This window comes from Botrytis byssoidea, assembly GCF_014898295.1.
Source record: "Botrytis byssoidea strain MUCL 94 chromosome Unknown BBYS_004, whole genome shotgun sequence".
NCBI classification, from domain to species: Eukaryota; Fungi; Ascomycota; class Leotiomycetes; order Helotiales; family Sclerotiniaceae; genus Botrytis; species Botrytis byssoidea.
The window spans coordinates 1,478,675-1,500,493 of NW_024065845.1; the positions used below are offsets into that span (position 1 = coordinate 1,478,675).

The 21,819-nt window shown below is 42.0% G+C and overlaps 7 protein-coding genes across 7 annotated transcripts; 4 read left to right on the forward strand and 3 right to left on the reverse strand.

Moving 5' to 3' along the window:
* Positions 1-838: 838 nt before the first annotated feature.
* On the forward strand, positions 839-2,315 carry EAE97_002534 (uncharacterized protein; the record flags this gene model as incomplete). Its single annotated transcript, XM_038873045.1, has 2 exons — positions 839-1,224; positions 1,466-2,315. The coding sequence occupies 2 exons, from the start codon at positions 839-841 to the stop codon at positions 2,313-2,315; spliced, it is 1,236 nt and encodes a 411-aa protein (XP_038736251.1).
* Positions 2,316-2,741: 426 nt separating this feature from the next.
* On the reverse strand, positions 2,742-6,114 carry EAE97_002535 (uncharacterized protein). Its single transcript, XM_038873046.1, has 2 exons — positions 5,650-6,114; positions 2,742-5,599 (listed from the first exon to the last, which is right to left on the reverse strand). The coding sequence occupies exons 1-2, from the start codon at positions 5,657-5,659 to the stop codon at positions 3,030-3,032; spliced, it is 2,580 nt and encodes an 859-aa protein (XP_038736252.1). The 5' UTR covers positions 5,660-6,114; the 3' UTR covers positions 2,742-3,029.
* A 334-nt stretch (positions 6,115-6,448) lies between these two features.
* Positions 6,449-7,834, forward strand: EAE97_002536 (uncharacterized protein; the record flags this gene model as incomplete). The annotated part of the gene is made up of 1 exon (XM_038873047.1): positions 6,449-7,834. One exon carries the CDS (start codon positions 6,449-6,451, stop codon positions 7,832-7,834), a length of 1,386 nt encoding a protein of 461 aa, XP_038736253.1.
* A 129-nt stretch (positions 7,835-7,963) lies between these two features.
* On the reverse strand, positions 7,964-8,729 carry EAE97_002537 (uncharacterized protein; the record flags this gene model as incomplete). Its single annotated transcript, XM_038873048.1, has 2 exons — positions 7,964-8,404; positions 8,457-8,729. 2 exons carry the CDS (start codon positions 8,727-8,729, stop codon positions 7,964-7,966), a joined length of 714 nt encoding a protein of 237 aa, XP_038736254.1.
* A 714-nt stretch (positions 8,730-9,443) lies between these two features.
* Positions 9,444-10,917, forward strand: EAE97_002538 (uncharacterized protein; the record flags this gene model as incomplete). Its single annotated transcript, XM_038873049.1, has 2 exons — positions 9,444-10,312; positions 10,371-10,917. The coding sequence occupies 2 exons, from the start codon at positions 9,444-9,446 to the stop codon at positions 10,915-10,917; spliced, it is 1,416 nt and encodes a 471-aa protein (XP_038736255.1).
* Positions 10,918-11,547: 630 nt separating this feature from the next.
* On the forward strand, positions 11,548-14,066 carry EAE97_002539 (uncharacterized protein; the record flags this gene model as incomplete). Its single annotated transcript, XM_038873050.1, has 4 exons — positions 11,548-11,559; positions 11,618-12,483; positions 12,534-12,596; positions 12,716-14,066. 4 exons carry the CDS (start codon positions 11,548-11,550, stop codon positions 14,064-14,066), a joined length of 2,292 nt encoding a protein of 763 aa, XP_038736256.1.
* A 2,593-nt stretch (positions 14,067-16,659) lies between these two features.
* Positions 16,660-17,767, reverse strand: EAE97_002540 (uncharacterized protein; the record flags this gene model as incomplete). The annotated part of the gene is made up of 4 exons (XM_038873051.1): positions 16,660-17,174; positions 17,263-17,385; positions 17,435-17,634; positions 17,740-17,767. 4 exons carry the CDS (start codon positions 17,765-17,767, stop codon positions 17,112-17,114), a joined length of 414 nt encoding a protein of 137 aa, XP_038736257.1. The 3' UTR covers positions 16,660-17,111.
* Between the last annotated feature and the right edge of the window lie 4,052 nt (positions 17,768-21,819).

Sequence of the window (21,819 nt, forward strand, 5' to 3'; positions counted from 1 at the left end):
GGAGTTTGGTGTTCATTACAAATTAGGCCACACTTTTAGAGGAGCGGGATCTTTGATGTTTAATGTTTAATTCTGATTATTCTCCTGTTTAATAATGTTTAATAATAGTTGGCTGATCTAATCATTCCTCTTGGTTCTGTTGTTTGCAAGCACTCCCGAGGTCGATTATGTACATTGTCCTGCTCAACTTTTAGTGACAAGTGAATTTACTTCTGGCCGCTGCATACCATTGAAGTCAACCTACTTAGCACTAATCCCACCATAAACGGAAGCAGTTTTTAACACCCACAGATATTGTTATTATATCGTCCATTCACAGCGAGTAAGACGGCGATCATCGATGACTTGGCGTCCTTTTAAGACAATCTAAAACATGCGGCAAAGAGCTCAAATTCACTATCGAAGATCTGAAAATAAAAAGCTGCATAGTTAACAAATCATCTTGGTCTGAGTTCCACAAGCGGAATTCATTGTGGTAAGCACAAAAGCAATCATAATTCCAAAAATCGTTACAAAGTCATCTACTTCTTTTCCAACCTATTCGTCGAATCCCAACCAAACATGCAAACGCAACACATACGCTCATTGGATGATTAGTATTTGAGATTTGATCATTAGACACATTAATTTTTCGCAATCCGGTTCTGAACCTTGGATAGCCCCTTTCTTCCATGCGGCCAGCCGACGGCACGTAAATTTTAGCGGGGCTCATTGGCTGGATGCTAATAAGTTACACAACACAATCTAAAGACTGGCTAAGTAGCAGACATCACATCATGAAAGATTTTCCTCGGTGACGAATTGATATAAAATACCTGCTGTAGAATCTAACTGCAGCATGGTTTTAGCTATGGGTCTTTACACTGGTTTTGACATGGTTCCACGCCTGTCCGAAAGGACAGAAGACCAGAAGAGCTGGGAGTGCTTCATCCAAGCCGTCAAAGAACACTACCAAAATGATGATTTGGTAGAAGCAAGACAGAACTGTATCATTGTCAAGGTAGACCGGGATCTTGTTCTTCCACCTGAGGGCCATAGGCTTCTGCGATTCTATTCGAGTATTTCTGTTCGTCATGCCCCTGGGGTCGAGGGCTATCTTGATACGATAACTAAGATTGCAGAGGAACATTTTGGCTCTCGGGCTCATACTTGGGAGGAGGAACTTGGGCAGGAAGGGTTTTATAGATGGGTCGATATTTATGATTCACGGATTATTTTGAGCAGGTACATCAGTCTTGGTCTGCTTGCCATCAGTTGTATTTTCTAATGATATTTAGCCGGGTGAACCAGATGCTTCGGCTGTCATTGATGATTCAAGTGTATCCAGTAGACATTCAAAGACCGGAAAGGACTCAAAATTGTTCAGTATCGAACAGGTGCCAGGAAAGGGGAAAGGCCTAATAGCACGCTTCAATATCGAAAAAGGAAAATGAATACTTTCAGAGAAACCCCTTTTGGAAATCAGGACTATCTCAGCTTCAGCAGCATATCTCGAAAGTAACATTTCCCAGAAAGTTAAGAAGCTTCCAAAATCAGAGCAACAGCAATTCTTTTCACTTCAAAACAACATTTGTAAGGGACAACCGTGTTCCGGTATTCTGGTAGCGAATGGTATAGGTCGCGGTACTGGTTCTACAGTTGTTGATATATTTCCTACAATATGCCTCATCAATCACGACTGTCTTCCCAATACACATACCTACTGGAACCCCAAGACAGAGTGCAGAAATATTCACGCAGTGTGCCCCATCAAAGCTGGAGAAGAGATAACCATTGCGTACCGCCCTGGTAAGGGAGGAACCTCCGATGTACGACGTGCACATCTTAAGAGAGCGTACGCATTTGATTGTGCGTGTCGTCTTTGCAGTCTCTTGCCAGCCGAGACTCAAGTGAGTGATACACAACGTACCGATCTTGAGTTTCTTAGACATCAAGTGCATAAGGAGGAGCGATTTTTTGAGCACCCTGAAGAAAGCCTAATAGACTGCCACACCTCTGTCAAGATACTCAAAGAGAAAAATAAGGATAGGGCAAACATGTTGATCTCTGACATCTACTGGGATGCTTTCAATATTAGCATTGCGCAAAGTGATCAAGCGCGAGCGAACTGTTTTATGGAGAGGGCTTATAGTGAAAGAATTCTGTGTGAAGGAGAGGATAGCCCGGATGTTCAGGATATGAGAAGATTGATAAAGAAGCCGTCCCAATCTGAAATTTTCGCGCTAACAAGTAAGTGGCAGACTGGAAAGAAGGAAGTACCAAAGGGACTGAATATTGAAGAGTTTGAAAAATGGTTGTGGAGAGATGGAATGTAGACTTCTTGTATTACTGGCCACCTTTTAGTACGTACTCATATAGGTTATTTGAGTCCGTTATGTTGAGGCCGTGTAGGAGGTGGAAATAAGAGCTTTGACTACCTGCGTTTACCTAGTTCGATACTAAATCATAACAGGATAATTTAATGTCCTCGAAAGTAATATTAAACCCACCTTAGACACTATTCTAGTAAATAATCTCAAAGAGAAAGAATAATCGTGTCTAGATAAATACAAACCCTTCGCCGGAGGTTCAAGGGATCATGAAACATGTCGAGCACGAGTATCCGCCAGCAACACTATACTCAATATCATTTCACCAAAACTGACATAGTGGAGTACATCGATGCAAAACTCAGCCGCAAATTATAATCACCGCCAAATAGCGAAAAAAAATGGAAGTGAAACTTTTGAGACGACTTGTCATTGTACTTCTTAGTATTTATATACAGTTGCGAAACGTGTTCGTTGATTCATCATTCATTCAGCCCTTCCCAACCCGAGTCCCAAGTCCAAGTCCAAGTCCAGTCCATTGCCAATAATGATACTGATGATACTCCTTCACTCCTTCCCTCCCTGGATATAATATGCTAGTACTCGAATAAAGTATGCCCAAAATGCGCCAAAGTAGTATTCCCGAATCAATCACTAAAAAACGACAATTGAATGCCCGACGTTCATATACATACAGCCGTTGAAAAATTACAAAAACTCCTAGTCCAATTCGATATCCAGTTCTGGACCTCCCAAACTTTCTCTTCCCGCCTCTCTAATCCCCTTTGCAGTTACGAAGCGAGTCTTCTTCTTAACTCCGCCAATTGTATTGACTCGCTTACGCTTGTTGATCGGGCTCAATCGAACAGAAGGCTTGGTACCAATGAGGCCAAGCTTCCTAGCATCTGGCGGAGACAGTTCTCTTTCGCTGCTTCTAGTATCTTGTGGGTTAAGTTGTGCCGGATTACGTCTCTTCATGTAGTCAGCACCGAGTCCTCCACCCATCATTCCTAATTTCCTACCGAGCTCCCTTTCTTTCTCTAGAGCTAGAAGTTGTTTTGTCATTCGGTCTTCCTTGGTGCTTCCTCTGTGAAAAGCATCTGGGTCAAAATCAACATCGTCTAATAAGCTTACGGCGCTTCTTTTGCCAATGTAAATTTGACTATGGCTTTCTCTGTCATATTTCGTCTTTTCACCCCTCTTGAGTTCTTCTCGGCGTTGCTTGTAGCCCGCCATATCTCGAGAGTTGTATTTTTGTTCCGTTCCACCTCCGCCAAGATTACGTTTTGGGCCGAAGCTCATAGTGTTGACTTCCATGCGGTTTGCATGTGTCTTGGTGAGAGAAAGATTTACGTGATAGTCGCAGAATTCGGTGTGTCGTGTATTGACCCAGGTATCACAAGTTTTACCGTCTCTTTTGACGCTCTTGCAATATCCTAAATCTCTATTTGTGCCAATTTCAAGTATTGTATCGTCACTTGAGCTAAGCGTAAGGCTGAATTTACCTGTGTCAGTTTTCCCTCGAGCTGGAGGCATGAATCCGGGGTTAAGGAGGGCAATAACAGTTCCTGGTGTGAGCTTCCAGAACTTTTCAAAGGCAGTTCTGAAGAGAAAAAGTTCGATTTCCCATTTGAGATCGGTAAGGGTAAGGACCATAAATTTGCCGCCATTCTTGGCTTGGTCCTGGTGCGCTCGTGGTGCAGATTTTGCTGCGATGGTTGCGAACACAACAACATCTTCTTCGATCTCGGGACCGGCAAAGTCTGGGGCTTTCACAGTCCTAAGTAAATCGGGTATAAGAAAAGTTTTCTTTCCCTGAAGGGTTCGAGTGAGTACTTGATGGGGAATGATTCGCTTGGAGAGATGGGAGGTAGAATATGGTTCAAACTGCGAAGTTTCACCATCGGAAGTGTCTGATGACGCTTTGTTAAGATTGCTATTCGAACGCGTTCGATTCAAATTATCGAAAGCACTTCGCGCGGTTACATTTTTGTCTTGTGAGTCGGGTCTTCTATCACGTGAGTCTGGCCTGTTCAAGAACTTTGCTTCAGTGCCGTTCCTCAACGCTGAACGATAAGTATCAAATGAACTTTGAGAGCTCTGCGAACCATTGCCGTTTCTGAAAGCTAAACGTTTCGAGGCATCAAAGGAGTTTTGAGAGTCCTGTGAGCCTCTTCTCAGGCCAGCGTATATTTCATGGCTATTTTTAATTTCGGGACGTCTCGAGCTATCAAAAGAGCCTTGTGGACCTTGGACCTGGGGCCTGGCGGTTGTTTCGTTGCTGTTAGTTGGAATTGAACGTAAATTCGAAGTAGTTTTATGCCGTCTTAATTCCCCGTTCGAATTGTTGAGAGAATTCAAGACCTCATCTCGACTGAATTCTTTGGCGGGAGCAGGATGGCTAGGTAATTCGATTGCATTGGATTTGAATGACTCCATCTGCTTCTGATCTATATCGAATGCTGTGCTGCGAGTTTTCTTGATTCGTGCTGCCCTTTCCTGTCGCTCAGTATCCGTAATCCTGGCTGCAGCCATTCTTTCGCTAAAAGATTTCGGTCTCTCCACCTGATTAAAACTTTGCGATGCAGGTATGCGATTTCCAGTTTGTGACTGACTTCGTTGTAGGAATGGCCCGGTTCGCTTCGCATTGTTAAAATCTGACTCTAGATTCTTCCTTAGGCCCGGTGCTCTCTTGAGCGAAATGTCTACTCCTTTCAATCCTTTATCAATACCAAGTAGAACCCTTCCAGGAGATTGTGGAAGTTCAGCAGGCTGAACACGGCGCGGTGGTGATGCTGGAACATTGATCTCGGTACGTGATTTTGGGCGTTGCGACGGTCTCTCTCTTAACCCTGCCGCTCCCAATCCTGCCAATCTCGAAGACGCTCTATTTGTCGCTGCAGAGTTTGCTCTCAAAAGACGCGATGTGGGCCTGTGACTCTCAAGTTGCTCGTTCATCTCGATCTTCTCGCCCTCTGAATCCGAACTCTGCTTGTTCTTCTTCTGCAACTGCTTTAATCGAAGTCGCGCTTGGATTTCCTGTAGTTTCAACTGTAAAGTTTCTTCATCGTCTTCGTCGTCGCCCCCCATCTCCTCCATATACATATCGGCTTTCATCCGGTCTTTGCCTATAGCTTGTGGCGTTTGCGAGACAATGGGTCGTCGTTCCGAAGGGGAAGCAGTAGGAGAAAATCCTGTTGCGTATCGTCGTAATCGATCACGACCGCCGGGGGTACTTAATAGTGCTTCTCGGGGAGATCTTGGTGGCCATTGAGCCTCTTCAGCACCGCCTTTTATATACTCAGTCATAAATTTTATACGGGAATGACAGCGCACATACCTTGGAACATAATGAGCACAATAATAATGTGCAAGTAACAGAATATGCAGCTAAGAAGCGGTTTAAATCAATTCGATATCGTGATATCAATTCTCGCGAAGGATTGTTGTTTGTCATATATACTGCAAATTCGGGGTAACTGTTGACTTGTATTGCGTCTTGTTAAACGTCCATCTATAAAATTCCGCACCGTAGAAAGTTGTAGAAGTCGGATCGCATACACTGTACAATAATCAACGAAATGGAAATTTGATGTTGCTTGTGCTTGGAGAACGCAGTGAATCTGCAGCCGGATCGGAGATAATATAAGATTGTGGGTTATCAAATGGTAAAGGCAGGAATACCATTTGAATTTATGATGTGATTGTCATTCGTTTGCGAGGAAGCTTGTCCATGGGCAGGTAAGATTTTCAGCTCATTCAGATAGGAATTGAAGTAGTGTGAGCTTTAACTTTGGGTTATCGTTCGCTCTATCGCTCTATTTCCAAATCCAGATGTTTGAATTGAAGCAAAAGCGCAAAACCCCGGATTTCAAGATATAGTGCAAGCCAATAGGCGCTCCCAGCCTTGGACTTCAATTTAAAGCAATTGGCTTTATTGGTTGCTATGCATGACTAAGCCGACGCGCTCTAATGTAACGCGACAAGACGCGACTTCTTTTAAAGTGGTTGAGTCTCATAGCTGGAGATTCCAAGATAGCTAGATATATATTCACCCAAAACTCAAATACACAACATAGTGGTTTACTTGCGACTCACTGAACAGTTCTACAATAATTATACATACTATTATTTAGGATATGGTGGTTAAAACTAGAGGGAGACCAGCCACCAAAGCTGCAGCAGTGGAAACAGAACCTTCGAAAGTCGCCGATCCAAAAGTCAAATTGCAGCCAGACGATGTCAACCCCCCGAGGGTTTTCATACTACCAAAGGATATCACTACAGAGGCTCGGATTATCACACTCGAAAATCTTAGATATGCAAAGGATAGTCGGTATCTTGTATGCCCCAGTAAAGGTTTCAATGAATTTACTCGAATAGCTGCACCAAAAACCACACCTAAAAGCTGGTTACTTGTACCGGAAGATGAGTCGACGGCACCATTAGAGGAAGAAATACCCAAAGATGAAACGGATGATAGAGAAGACCCTTCGTTCAAAGCCAAAGGTTATGTCACGAAAGGGGCAGATCTATTCATTGCTACGCCAATCGACTCTCTATTCATTATTCTTCCAGCTCTTGCACCTGTTCCCACAACCAAAGTTTCGGATCCACCCAAAAAGTTATTCCTGGCTGGCGATGATTATTTCGACAAATTAATATCTGCATCACCACATTTGGGGTCTTTCCTAAGAGCTGGCCCGTTACGATCCACGCTAGAAAAAAGAATGACGGCAGTGTGCGATACAGTGGACGCTGGGGACGAAACAATGTTCAGAATAAACGAGGAAAAGCTATCCAAGGAACTTTTAAAAAAGGCCAAGAAAATGGTTGAGTACGGTCTGCCTGCTAGTATGGAGGAGAAACTCGTTAGAAAAGCACTGGACGTACCAGTGCTGAGTATCAACCGTGGAGAGGAATCTACTCAGGAAGGATTGAACGAGGAAGCGAGAATATCGGCCAATTCAGGAACTTCGACTCCACAAATCGAGTCACAAACTACACAGATTACAGAGTCAACCACAGATACTGTAGCGAGTTCACTTTCTGAAGCTTCAACAGCAGCAACATCAATATCGGGCGATTTGGCTGATGCCTCTAAAGATGAGAAAATAAGCATACCATCGATCGATGCACCCGAGGGTGTTGCGGATCTGCTGCGCATACGTACGGCATTCTCTTTTATTTGCTCGAATTACATAGCTCCTCACCTCAGTGACATATTGAAGAATTCTTTGAAATCATCAGCATCACCTATCGACTTCACCTCCTTGGATAGCCATCTCGCATATCTAACGAAATTGCGGCAAGATTCTTTGGCGGCAAGATCTATGGGAGATTATTCCAGGAAGCGAGCAACTGTAGGTGATGACGAAGAGATAGAAACGCGCGCAGAAAAGAAGCGCAAACAAGACGAGGAGGATAAGAGGAAAAAGGCTGGTGAGAGCAGAGGTGTCAAGAACCTAAAGAAGGTCAACACTAGTGGTATGAAAAAGATGAGCGATTTCTTTAAAAAGAAATGATTGTACTTATTACTGCAAGACATCTGGCGTTGTGGCAGGTTCGAGGTATGGCCTGGGGTAATGGTCGATCCAGGTTGGCACATCTGAGACACCATCATGTAGAATTTTGTAGCGAATGATTTGAATGATTCATCGTACTCCTCGTGCTCTGCCTCGTGGAATACCTCGTCCAATACCTGATCCACCTCTGCTTGTGCCAGTACCTGTGCTTGAGCCGGTCGAGCTTCCACGACCATACCCTGACGAGCTAATACTTCCAGGTCTTAATACTCCTCCTCTAGCTCTGCCTCTTCCTCCTCGGGTCCCACGAGATGTTGTGCCAGCTTGTCTTTGCCGTTCTTCATCCTCCGCTCTTTGCCTTGCAGCCTCTCTTCTTCGCTCTTCCTCCGCAGCCCGACGTTCAGCAGCTTGAGCTTTCAATACCTGCTCGTTCTCCATATCTGCAACATCCTGACTTGCGCCCCGCCAATTTGGATTCAAAATCAATCTTTGATTATGTTCCGTCTGTGATAGTATGCGAATCCATGTATTAAGTAGCATTGAAGCGGATGTAACCGTTTGTGAGACTGTCTGAAATAATTCTTAGCTATGATCCAATGCCTATCGTACAAAGTCTCCTTACATCCATATTTCCCTTTGCAAGATCAAGACTGCCTAGTACTCCTTCTATGAGTTCATTGATATTGCGAACTCCTTCCAGTTCCTTTTGTAGAGCCGCTTCTCTTGCTGTCTCAGCATCGTATTTTGACCCGCCACTTCTTTGCGCCGGCGCATTGCCTTCTGAACTCTTGCTTAGAGCCTTGAGATCAGCCTTTGAGAGTTTGGAAGGGGATGCAAAAAGGTCTTCATTATCTGAATCTGAAAGGTCTAGCTTGCCAATATCTGGGGTAGCCATCATGGACCAAGAAGTAAGGACAAGGACAAGGACAGGGTCAGTGTCGGTATCAGTGGGTCAGTAAGAAAGGGTGTGACTTTGAATGTTTCTAGAATCCTTCGAAAGACCCCCAAAGAGTATATTTTGACGCGTAAAGTCACGTAAATTCACAAATTCACGTCCATTTGGTCCAAATATTCGCTGTCATTCATCAATCTAACAGAAATTGTCCGAGCGTTGGGGACACTAATGAAAGCCTAAGGAAATCAACATGGCTGGGAATTCTTCTTTCAACCTCCTGGTTTTCTGGTCAAGACAGTAAACAAGACCAATATTGTCATCCCTTCGACCTTATTCTTGTCTAATTCCTTCATTTATGCAATATCCTCATTTATACAAGAGTATTTTGATTCCTTTGCTTAGCATTTCAGCGTCATCGTCGTGATTTCACAAAATACAGACATTTTCTGTGCCACATCAACAAGCAGATCAACAGACAAGCAATACAACCACTACCGTACCAACAGCTGGTTTATTTACATCGTCGCTTTGAAACAATCTATACATATACCATCAGCTGCAGATACATTTCACCTTTCACTAAGAATCACTTCTCGATACCTTTCAATTCTATCCTCTCTTCCAAAAACGGGGTTTTGAGTAGATTTTGAGCATTGGATTGAACGACGTTTACCTTACCGACCAACCTTGAAGGTTCTTTTTTTGTTTGCGAAGATGGCTTCCGCTACAATGAGACCGAGTACACCACCACCTTCCAGTTCCCTCAAAACTCCATCAACACCACGATTCGGTTACGACGATAATTACGAACCGTATTCACCCAGAAAATCAAGTCGAGTAGCCTCAAGGGCAATTCGTAACGCGGTTACTCCACCACCTCCATCTATTAAACATAATATTCGCAACAGTCTTTCTACTCCGCAATCAACACCTCGAGTCGCTAGAAAAGTTGTCTTCTCTGGTACACCTCAACATATTCACTCGTCGCCGCCTAATAAATCCCCTCAAATTGCGACTAAACGACGCGCACCTAAATCGTCTACCACAATTGCCGGCCGACAAGTTTCTGGCGCAATAAATCTCGGCAGCACAACATCCGCAGCTACAGCTCTCGGTCTTACTCCCAAAGATAAGAAAAAAGAGCAAAAAATGGACAACCATCAACGAGCTGGTGCGATGGTTCGCGGCGACGGTATGCTACCAACACCTTCTAAAACCCCACGCCATCCCAAGCAAACGGAGGAATTGAAGCAAGGAATTAATGCGGTTTCACGTACTCTTTTTACCTCGATCCATGCCGACAATTCTGCGGATGCGATGCCAAAACCTAAGAAGAATCGCAAGAGATACGATAATTTTGACTTTGGAAGTTCATCTGCAGATGAACCAATTGCTATATTCACCGACTCTGAGGATCGCATTCCAGAGGTCGACAGCCATGCCGATAACCCTTTCCTTGGTAGTAGCCCTCCACACAACACTAGAGGCAGAAGCCGCAAGCCCAAGTTGATTCACGTTCCAGGAGAAGAGGATCAAACTATGGAGCAGCTTATGGGTCGTGAGGATGGACATGTTTCTAATTTGTAAGTCGCATTATCTTCACCCGACCCAAGATTGTTTTTTTACTAACTACTACTACAGCCGTGGTAAACTTATCTTTAAGAAAAATTCAAACGCCTCCGCAAGTCACAGTCCAACCCGAGGTGCAGGTCGTGCTGAAGTTATGATTCTCGATCAAAGCTTTGCAGGCGAATTTAATGGACCTGTTACACGTTCATGCAGACGTCAATTGTTCACCAACAATCGCAGAGCTCCCGTCATTCCACAAGTTCAAGTCACCACCGAAGACGAAGAGGAAGCTTTGACCGATATCGAGGAGAAATTTGACACCGACACGACAGAGAGTGATGCTGAATTACGCACTCCATCCCACAATCAAGGTCTTATGACTCCGGATGCACCAAGATTTGGACCATCATCTTCACCCACTATCAAGAGAGCTACACGTGCTACAAAGAGATATGATGTTGTCGATTCTCCAGTAACTCCCCCACGCCGTGGCCGCTCCCACGTTACTAGCCCATCCAAGTCTTCTGGAAGTGACAACAACTTCGAACGTGCAACCAGAAAGCGGGATGGAGAATCTGTTTCAAGACCTACCGAGGAAGTGAAGAGAGCACGCAACTAAGATTCTCTTAGAATTCTGGTTATGACTTTTTTATTTGTTGAAGGGATATTGGAACGAAGATTGAATGCATATTGGCGAACGCATGGGACGGACTGGATGGGAGTTTTTCACAGAGGTTCTCGAGATATCTTCTCGTGAGCTTTCTTTGACTGCAGGCACCTGCAGTGTTTATTTCTTTTAATCGCCTACTTGATGCTTTTTACTTCTTAACGGTTATTCCTGCATGATTTGATGAGTTCTTCGAGGCCATCGCACATAGCAGAATTTGGACCCCTTCCCGCGCACCTCTTTTGTAAAATACCAGGCAATGGCGTTTTCAGTTTTCAGGCATAGCGAGAATTGGTCTACTACTGTACCTAACGAGATAAAATGATGATCAAGCATATTAATGAATGTTTCTTTTGATGTGATTCGATTGTGATTGTCCTGTATGTCATGTAAATGATGCCATAAGTACATAAGGACCTAAACCCGGTAGTGTTAAACTTAATAGCTCAAAGAGCCCTTGTGTTGAAGCGTTTTAAATCCCTGACTAAAAAGATCCGTATCGATAAATATCCCCCGCACATCCCACCAAAATATCAACAGCTCTTTTGAATACAAACAACTTTTCAGACAACCACATTCAAGATGCATATTCTCGTAAGTGAAAGTTCATATTGTATCAAATATCGATATTCTAATTAACAATTCATAATAGGTAGTAAATGATGATGGACCTCCCTCCAACAAATCCTCTCCCTATGTCCACTCCCTTGTCCAAACTCTCCAAGCCGCTGGCCACATAGTCTCCGTCGTCCTTCCCCATACCCAACGTTCATGGATAGGTAAAGCGCACATGGTCGGTCAAACCGTCAAACCCACATACTTCAGACCCGGTACCCTTCACGAAGATGACGGTACAACACATGCTCGTCCCTCGAGCGACAATAAGGAAGAATGGGTATTGGTAGATGGCACACCTGCATCGTGCGTACAAATTGGTCTTTATCATTATTTTAAAGATAGAGGACCAGTCGATTTGGTTGTTAGTGGGCCAAACTATGGACGAAATAGTACGGCGGTCTTCAGTTTGAGTAGTGGAACTGTTGGAGGGGCGATGGAGGCGGCGATTTGTAAGAGAAAGGCCATTGCGTTGAGCTTTGCATTTTTTACCAGAAATCATGATCCAGAAATTATTGCAGGCGCAAGTAGAGTTGGAGTGAAGATTATCGAGTATTTGTATAACAATTGGGGTGAGGGAGTGGATTTGTATACGGTCAATGTTCCGTTGGTGGAGGGAGTAGAGAAGAACAAGATTTTGTGGACAACTATGTTGCAGAACTACTGGGGAGAAGGAAGTTGCTTTGAGGAGGTAGACGGAAACGATGCGGATGCCGATGAGGAAGAAGAAAAGATCAGAGAGAAGGAAGGGCAGCAGGGAGAGGGGGGTGGAGAGGGGAAGAAGGCTGTCGGACACACACATAAACATTTCAAATGGGCACCAAGGTTCACAGACGTCTACAAGAGTGTAGAAGAATCTGAACCTGGTAACGATGGCTGGGCTGTTAACGAAGGTTACACAAGGTATGTTATATTTGAAATAAAGACTTCTCCTGAGACTAACATTACTATAGTGTCACTCCATTAAAGGCAAATTTCATGCATGCTACTGCGGCGACACAGGGAGAGTTAAAGTTGTGAGTTATTACTGGCATACCAATAGAGCGTTAGATATTGTTAGACCAATACAAGTTCCTTTCCACTCATTTTAAACGTACCAACGTAATCAAGCACCTCTGACCAATCCTTTCGCCAGACCATCCTCAGACCCAATACCATCAATATCGGATCTCTCCCTTCAAGAACCCAAGTCAAAACAATGTCATTTCTACGCCTATATCGATTATGAGGATTCCTATGTCCAACCGCTAATCCTTTCGGCTCTGAGGCAACTCCCTCAATCTTCATATACACTTCTCTCTTCTCCCTCTGACCTCCCAACTCCAGAATCACCATACCTCCATATTTCATCATACGAAACCATCCCTTTTGATGAAATAACATCGAAGCCTACAACCTCCCTTACAAACGCCTATGTTATCCGCAAAGCCCTCATTCGTAAACACTATTTGAGTGAAACATCCCATATATGGTGTGTTAAAAACCCTGACTCTATTCTCAAAACAAACATCAAGCGCGCAGAGCATTTCGAGGTCGACTACGCCGAGTTCTTAGATGATGCAGTGGTAGAATGTTGGGACTTAAAGGAAAGCTTTGCACGAAACGAAAAAGTTGATGAAGACGGAGGTAACGCCTCAGATAGAGAATGGTGGATATTGAAACCAGGAATGAGTGATAGAGGGCAGGGCATTAGGTTGTTTTCCTCTTACGAAGAACTCCTTGCCATCTTCGAAGGATGGGAAGAGGACGCACCTGATTCCGACGAAGAGGACGAAGAAATTGAAAATCATGACGATGAAGAGAAAGACTATATCCAGACATCCCACCTTCGTCATTTCCTCGCACAACCATATATCCATCCACCGCTCCTCCTCGCCCCAGATGCTGATACAACAGCTCCTAAAAACACTAAATTCCATATCAGAACATATGTTCTCGCTTCTGGAGCACTGGATATTTACGTGTATAAATCCATGTTAGCCCTCTTCGCTAGCTCAGCATACGTTCCTCCCTGGTCTTCATCCTCTTCCTCCTCGGGCGAAATAGATCTCAACCCGCATCTTACAAACACCTGTATACAAACCTCGGACTCAAAGAAAAATGCCGTGCATCTTCTTTCTTCTCTCCCTTTCCCCGCCTCTCTACATGAGAAAATACAGACCCAAATATCTAAATTAACAGCAGAGATTTTCGTTGCAGCCGCTAAGGAAATGAGTATCCATTTCCAACCATTGCCAAATGCGTTTGAAGCGTTTGGACTTGATTTCTTGGTGGATGCGGATGGAGTGGTTTGGTTATTGGAGGTTAACGCGTTTCCAGATTTTGGTCAGAGTGGAGAGGAGTGTAAGGCGGTTGTGGAGGGATTTTGGAAGGAGGTTGTTGGGAAGAGTGTTGGTGGATTTTTTGGCGTGGGATCCGAGGGTGGTGAGGAGGAGGGAGAAGAGCAGTTGGTGAGAGTTGGGGGTGTGGATTTGGGGAGGAGGTAGGTTGATGGATGTGATGAATTGGGTGCGGAAAAGTATTGGGATGGTTATCTACTGTATTATGTATTGACTAGCTAGTGGTGTGGGTGTTTAGCTTTGCATATGCCAAGCTACGTTATCTTGCTTTGGAGTATTTGGGAGAGAAACCTATCAGGCTCGATATAGATATATATGTACCTTTTGTAAACCAACACTCTGAATTCCATAAAACCAATCTCACAATACTATCTCCAACCCCTTGCTCTGACCTCGTTATATCGTACCATATCATACCTACCCGAATCAAATCTCACATTAATCATACCATATCACATAAACTACAATGAATATCTACAAATTCCCTGTCTCATCCCCTTGATCTAAACCTCCCATCTACACACATAGAAACCAATCTGTAACAATAATCCCAAGATCTAGTCTCGAGATTCAGATTTATATTTATATTTATATTTACATGTACATTTATATTTCACTCCTGAGATGAGATGAGAAGAAATGAGGAAAAAACGAGATATAAGATATACGAAGTCATCTAACTCGCAACGAATTTGGAATCCTGTTGTTCACATACCTATGTATGGCTTTAACTGTAAGAAAGGCTTTCTTAGCTATGCTATGCTAAGCTAGAATATACTCTTCTCAAATGTGAGACTCGAGAGGTTTATGTGGAATTGGGATTGGAATCGTGGAATTGGAATCTTGGGATAGAATATCTTATGATGGTGGGATAGGAGGGAATGAAGGAGACTTTAATTTAGTATATGAGAGTAAGTGAGAACAAGAGAAGAGTAGAAGGAAGGGTGCTGTTATTGCGGATTCTTGTTAATTATCAGGACAGGTGGGATTTTTTTGCAGGGGATGAGGGGGAATGTGTAGGTTTAAATTTGAGAGGGCATGCTGGGAATGCATGTGATGGGTAGGTAATCAATATCGATTTGAGAACATACATGCATGATATTGGAAGTTTGATATGTATGTATGTATGTATGTATGTATGTATGTATGTATGTATGTATGTATGCTTTGTAGATAAGACAAGAAAGATAAGATAGATCTTCCAGTTTGGCGTGGTTCGTTTTGAAGGAGAAGCAATAGACTACCCACCTGCTTAAAGATACCTATATATCTACATATCGTACGATGAAACCCATGTAAAACCCTATTTGTAAGTACCTAAGCTACCACTAAATAAACCTTCTCCTTCTACACACATTCAAATCTTCATGCATATCCACTCTATTCCATCTAATTTGCAGATCCAACCTTCATAGACATATCCTAGTTCCAACATTCCTTGATTACCTTCCCATATCAAATTCCAAATACATCATATCCCCGCATCAAAAAATCTTCCATGACGAGAAAGAAATAACAAGCTACTCATGATTCACAATGTTAGATAGGTACGTAGAATGTATGAGAGACAAATCCCAAGTTCTAATCAGCCGACTGGTAAAGTTAAAGTCAAAGGTATGACAGTTGACCATAGATATCTAGCTAATCTATCTACTCACTCGAGGAGATGAGAAACTAAGGATGAGGGGAAAGAAACTCGGTGTCCATTATCAGTTTTCTCCCCACAATCCATCACGCTCATCCTAATCCTCGCATCTCGAATCAGACAATCTACTCCGCTCCTCAACCACCGTCCCTAAAACATCTGAAATATCTATTCACAACACTTCGCACATCGCACTCCGTCTCCTGCTTGATCTATCCATCACATTTCTAGTTTCCTAACACCTCCCATTCTCCATCTACTTCTCCCACATGCTGCTTATCATATATACCATATCCATCCAATACATGCATTACCCAACTATCCCTCCCCCTATTTCTTCACCCCCTCGAAAGCCGCCAGGAGATCTGCTATTTCGCCATTTATCTCGAAACTGTAGATTCAAATAGTGCATCAGGACAATGATGCCAGAATGAAAATAAGAAGATACTAGGGCTATACCCCAACGACATTTCGGAAAGACAAACAAGCAAATGACACGACGTTATAGGGAGCGAGGGAGAGAAAGTCAAAGAAAAATACCAGACGTTTGAGAAATTTGAGGCGATAGAGTCGAAGCAGATAGGGAGGGAATTTGTACGGAGACCATCTGTATGAGCGCGAAAATGCAGACGAACCTCTCGAGTATACAGGAGACGATGATTGTCAGATATCCAAAGCGAGTAGACTCGGCATTTCAGACTTGTTATAAAGTATCAAGGGGTTGAAGAGCAAAGCTGGAAAGAAGAAGGGGCTAGAGGGAAAACGGCTTAAGGGAAAGAAGAGGAAATCAAAGGACATATCATGGTGATTTTTGTATCTCTTAGCAATAGGTCCTTGGTACTGGTTACGTTACTGATGACAAGAAATCTTGAGCTAGCAAGTGGGAATGGAACATGCTAGATAGGGACATATAAATTCAGAAGACAAATTAATGGAAAATAAATTGGCGGGAAGAAAATAGAAGAGGCTTAGAAGAGGCAGCAAACAAGATATGCTATGCTGGACGCTATTAGCTGAATGTAGACTCCTATCAATGAAGTTGTTGACGCTGGTCTTTAACTTAAAGTACGGTATCACAAGAATTCAAAACAAAAACAACTGCTAGCATTCAAATCGTTCGTTATAAATCATTTGCAATTTCTTTAGATCCGTCGTCTGTTCATTTAAAAAGCTGTTTCGTCTTTCCAAAATCTCCCTCATCACAATTCTCCTTCCAAAAGTAAAGGTAAAGAAAAAGCACTCCCCTATTCCCAAATACGCATTCATAGATACTATCTAGATACAGTCCTCAAAAAGATCCACAAGTCATAACATTGAACATAGCATTACCACCTTCGACCCAAAAACTAGAAAACGCCTGAGAAACGCCAGGGCACATTCATATACACTCCAAAGTAACGCTCGCTCAGAACAAAGATACTGGGTATCAATTAGAAGGAGTGATTGTGTGTTCAATCCAAAGGGTTGTTATATCATAAAGGCTCTTGAAAGAGACACCTCCATCTGTGTTCCTGGAGAGCGATTCATTTTGATAGAGGTGTTTTTGCTTAGGCTTTGGCGGCGGGTTTCTTAGAAACCTTGGTGGCAGGCTTCTTTGGTGCGGGAGTGGCCTGGGAAAGAAGGATATGTTAACTAAGTGAGGATATAAAACGAGTTGGGGTGAAGATCAAAGTATATGAAACTAGAAATATAACATACCTTCTTCTTTGGCGCCGGCTTCTCAGCAGCTGGCTTCTCGGCAGTAGCCTCCTCGACTTTTTCCTCAACGATCTCTGCGGCCTTCTCGGCAACCTTTTCGGGTTCCTCTACAGCAGCTTCAGGCTATAGAATAATCAATATCTAGTCTTAGATACAGCAATATCTAACGTACCTGGGCAATAGCTGCGGGCTTCTTCTTTGGGGCAGCGGGTTTCTTAGAGACAGCGGATTTCTTAATAACGCCTATTGGCTTAGAGCCGTTGGTTGGAGCAACCTTCTTTCCAGTGTTTGCCTTTGGTGCGGCCTTTGGTGTGGCATTCTTTGGCTTAGGAGCTACGACAGGTGCTGGGGCAGGCTTGGCTGGGATTTTGCCTAATATATCGAGTTAGTGAAGCTCCGTGTTTACGCGATTTTGCGAACGTATATTTCAATAGCTGAAGAATGGGATCTGGGAAAGGAATATAAGAAGTAACTCACCAGTAGAGGTTCTAGTTACACTAGGCATTGCTTCCTATGAGCATTAGTTAGTAGGATTGTATGGTGTGGAAGAATCACATAGATTGGCGCAAGATGAATGGGAGGCGCGTCAACAATGCAATATGCGATGCAAAATGGGCATAGATATCGGATAGTTACTTACTTTGTTTGAATGTAATGGATTTGATAGTGTATGGAGAGGTTTTCGTCGCGTTAATCTATAGATCTGATGGATCAAATATGAAAGATTTACGGATTGTTGTTGTTTTGTGGGAGAGGAAAGGAAGGAAGATGTGCTGGGAGAGGTGTGGTGTTATGGTCTGGGACCGACCACGAAGCCCGCTAAGCGGAAGGAGACCTTCTCAATTCTATCAAGGCTCAAAATGATATTTGTTGTTAATATTTATATTGATATACGTTTGTAATTTATTCCGGGTAAATTTATGAAGTTGAAATTATGTTCAAATGATTATTGTTAACTTTTAATATCAAACTTATATATAGTCTTTCTTGCTTCCTCTTCTCTTCTCTTTTTCCTTCTCCTTCTCATTCTCATTCAGACCATTTTGATTTTCCCTCAACATGTCCCTCATTTCTAGCCATCACGTGTAACATGATAGGACTTCCCTGAAAAGCCCTGGATCTACCCGCTAGAAGCGAACAAGATGCAGGTTATCAGTTAGTTATCTTAGCACCAGGTGGGGCAATAGAGCTTGGAAGAGGAGAAGGGGAAGAGGAGAACAGGAACAGGATCAGGATCAGGATCAGGAACAGTGCACCAAACGGATCGGAGGATAAACAATTCTCGAAGCTTTTAGTGAAGCTGAAGGGAAGAAGAGAAAACAGGGGAATCCTGTCTATCAAAAAAGGTGATGCATTTACACGGTACAACATAAACATCTTCCATGAAGTAGGAATCCTTCACAACTATCAGTCCAAAATACGAGTAGAAGGGTTACATTGCAACCTTTTACAGGAAAGAACAACAAATGCAGGGGCTGTGGAATGTTTCATCATCATGGTGATGATTTGCAACCTGATAACCCATCACAGAATTAATTGAAGAATTAAACATGCGGATGAGTATTGGAGATACGGAATGAGATAGAACGATGAAATTAAGCTGGGGATTCAAATCAAGAAAATATCAAGTGGTATCAATCATTAGAGATGTTTTCCGATATTAAGCTGAGATATACCTTATATGCTTATGAAGACATCTTTTACAGGTTGTTCAAGAAAGAGATTCGTTTTGATTTCTGCTACTACTTTCCATGAAGAGTGGCAATCATGCTGTTTCCAGTATTTTCATTATCTGTCTCGAAGTTTATTTTCCAATCTACAAGATATTGTGAAATGGGTACCAGCTCCCGTCTTTTATTGGCTTTGCTATCTTTAATCCTCGGATTTCCCATCATTTTCCCGAAGCCTCTAGAGAACCCTACATTGTCGTCGAAAGAACTGACATAGATTTAATTCACGGTACTAGCTAGTGATTTATGATCCACGGTTCTCAACTCTACATAACCTAAGGTTAATAGCGACAGCAATGATACCTAGTGCAGTCAATTCATTATCATTTGGTGAGCAAGAAGTGCTTCGCCTTCAACTACAATGCTGTGGCTCCGATACGTTGGAATGAAGTACTCGATGAGTGGAAAGCTGGAAAATTTCTCTGTTCTCATTATCTTGGGTAATCGACTTGAACATTGATGAAGCAACCGAGATACGGTAATCTAACAAATATAATTCCAGAAGTTGGTTTTGCTGCGATTTTGTTTTTCGTTGAGTGTGGTCACAGTGAACGTGATGGAATTCACATCTTCAAGCTACTTTGAGGAAGTATGTTGCAGCTCATGAAACTGCGTACTTACCTCTGTATAATATTTAGCTGAGCAAGTAAAGCGATACTTCATTCAAGTCATAACGGCGAATGTTTTTTGCTTTTTTAATAGGCCAAATATTTGCTGTACACTGTGTTAAGGCCAATATGGAAATGGAAATGGAAATAGAAATAGAGGTGTTCAAAGGTGTACTGAATAAGTAAAAGGAATCCAGTGAAATTGAACGAAGAAACATAGTCATTAGAATCTCTATTTCAGTGCCATCCCAAAACCATGGAATTTCATAAATAAATAAGATCAAGGTGAGGGGATGACATAAAATAATATGAGATGTACTTTAGTCGTTTGTCAAAAGTCAAATTGTAGTTTCAGCGTATCATAATTACCCATATCAACGAATATCTACACAATTATTACTACACTTTTTCCCTTTTACCTCTCAACTCTTGACTTCACTCTCTATTCTTATAAAGCACAAAAAGCTTGTAATTCGATCTATACAACTCATTATATCTACAATATCACCGTCACCATCCAACAGAGCTGTAAATATCCATACAAGATGGCATGTTTCCAAAGAAGAACAAACTCAACCACTTTCAAACAATCATTTTGGTGGATTTCCCCTCTACCTTTCCTTTTCCTCCTACATCTTTCAAACATCTTGAATTTCATTGCTAACAACTTTCTGGATACTAAAAGAATCCACTTCTGAACACCTCTACACATGTAACAGCAATTCTAACATATCAAGCCTAAAGAAACCGACAGTAGTAGAGTAAATATTCTCAAATTTCATGTATAATTCTTACTTCATTATCATACACCACACAATCTCCATACTCTCTAATACGAAGGAGTATCAGTGGCTAATGATGCCTGGCACCCATTCATTACGATCTCTTCCATCTCTTTTATATTCTCTCTACTCCCCCTCTCCTCCACTCTCGTCTAGTATCTCCTCACACATCTCAAACTACTTCACTTCTTTCCAAATTTCCTCAAAAATCATAAAAACACTTCAATTTCCCTCCAGACAACTCTGTTTCATACACCTCATGAATCTCTCCGCCCCGTAGATATCTAGTTCTCATTCGTCTCCTAGGCCCTCTTAACGCAATCAATACATTGTACTTACTATTTCTGAAGCCCACCTCCTACTCTCATCTGCTACCATCATAGTCCCTAGATATCTCAATAGTCCAACTTTTATTTATCGTGTAATATGTTGGTTACTATGATATGAATTTATACAGACCAGTACAGTACAATGGATCTCTCATTCCCATCTCCCCATCTCCTTGATTCATCTCTTTCTCATTCCCTTATAATATATACATAGAATCCTAGTATACCACGTATCACCTCCATATCTTCCTTCGTTTTCTCCGAATCGAACTCAAATGGGAATGGATTGGGAACTGTTATGTTTATTTAGATTGTAAAGTGATAAATTGTAAGATAAAGAGAAAGAATAACTCGGATTCTAGAGTCTATAACTTCTGGAATATATGTATGTAGGTAGCTAGGTAGACATGTTGTATGAGTTTCGAAATTCCGAATGTAACCTTTGAAGTAAGAGAATTAAAAGTAAAAGTAGAGGAAATTTATACCTAGGAGAGATGTATGTATTTAGGCACGAATGCGATGAGATGGATTATCATAGTATAGTATAGTATAATGAAATATCCCAAGAACTTGGGGGGTATGTAGTCAGGACTCAGGAGGTATACAGAGGAGAAATGAGATGAGATGATACGAGAATGTCGTAACGAGGAATTTTACGTGAAAGCAAAATAACAAAACGAAAAACAAACAACCAGAGGATGGATAGAATAGAGAGAAGAGATACTATCATACATTTTTCGTGTTTCTTTATATGGATGAGGTATAGATTACCTGGGCTTTGAACAATGATGATGGCAGTATTGTAATTAGTATTTTCCGTATTTCAATTACACCCCACTTTAGTGATATATATTAATATTTGTAAAAATATTTCAGTAATTATTATTGAATTCTATATCACTGAAAGTATTCGATATATTAACAATATTGAATATCACTAACAATATACTGAAATGCGGGAATTTACATATTTATACTTGAAATTCACATATTTTCAACCATCTTTTTCCTTATTAGACTTAAACTCATTTAAAATATATAATATTCCATAGAAACATACAATATTCTAATAAAAATATATAATATTCCCGTATTTCAATATATCTTC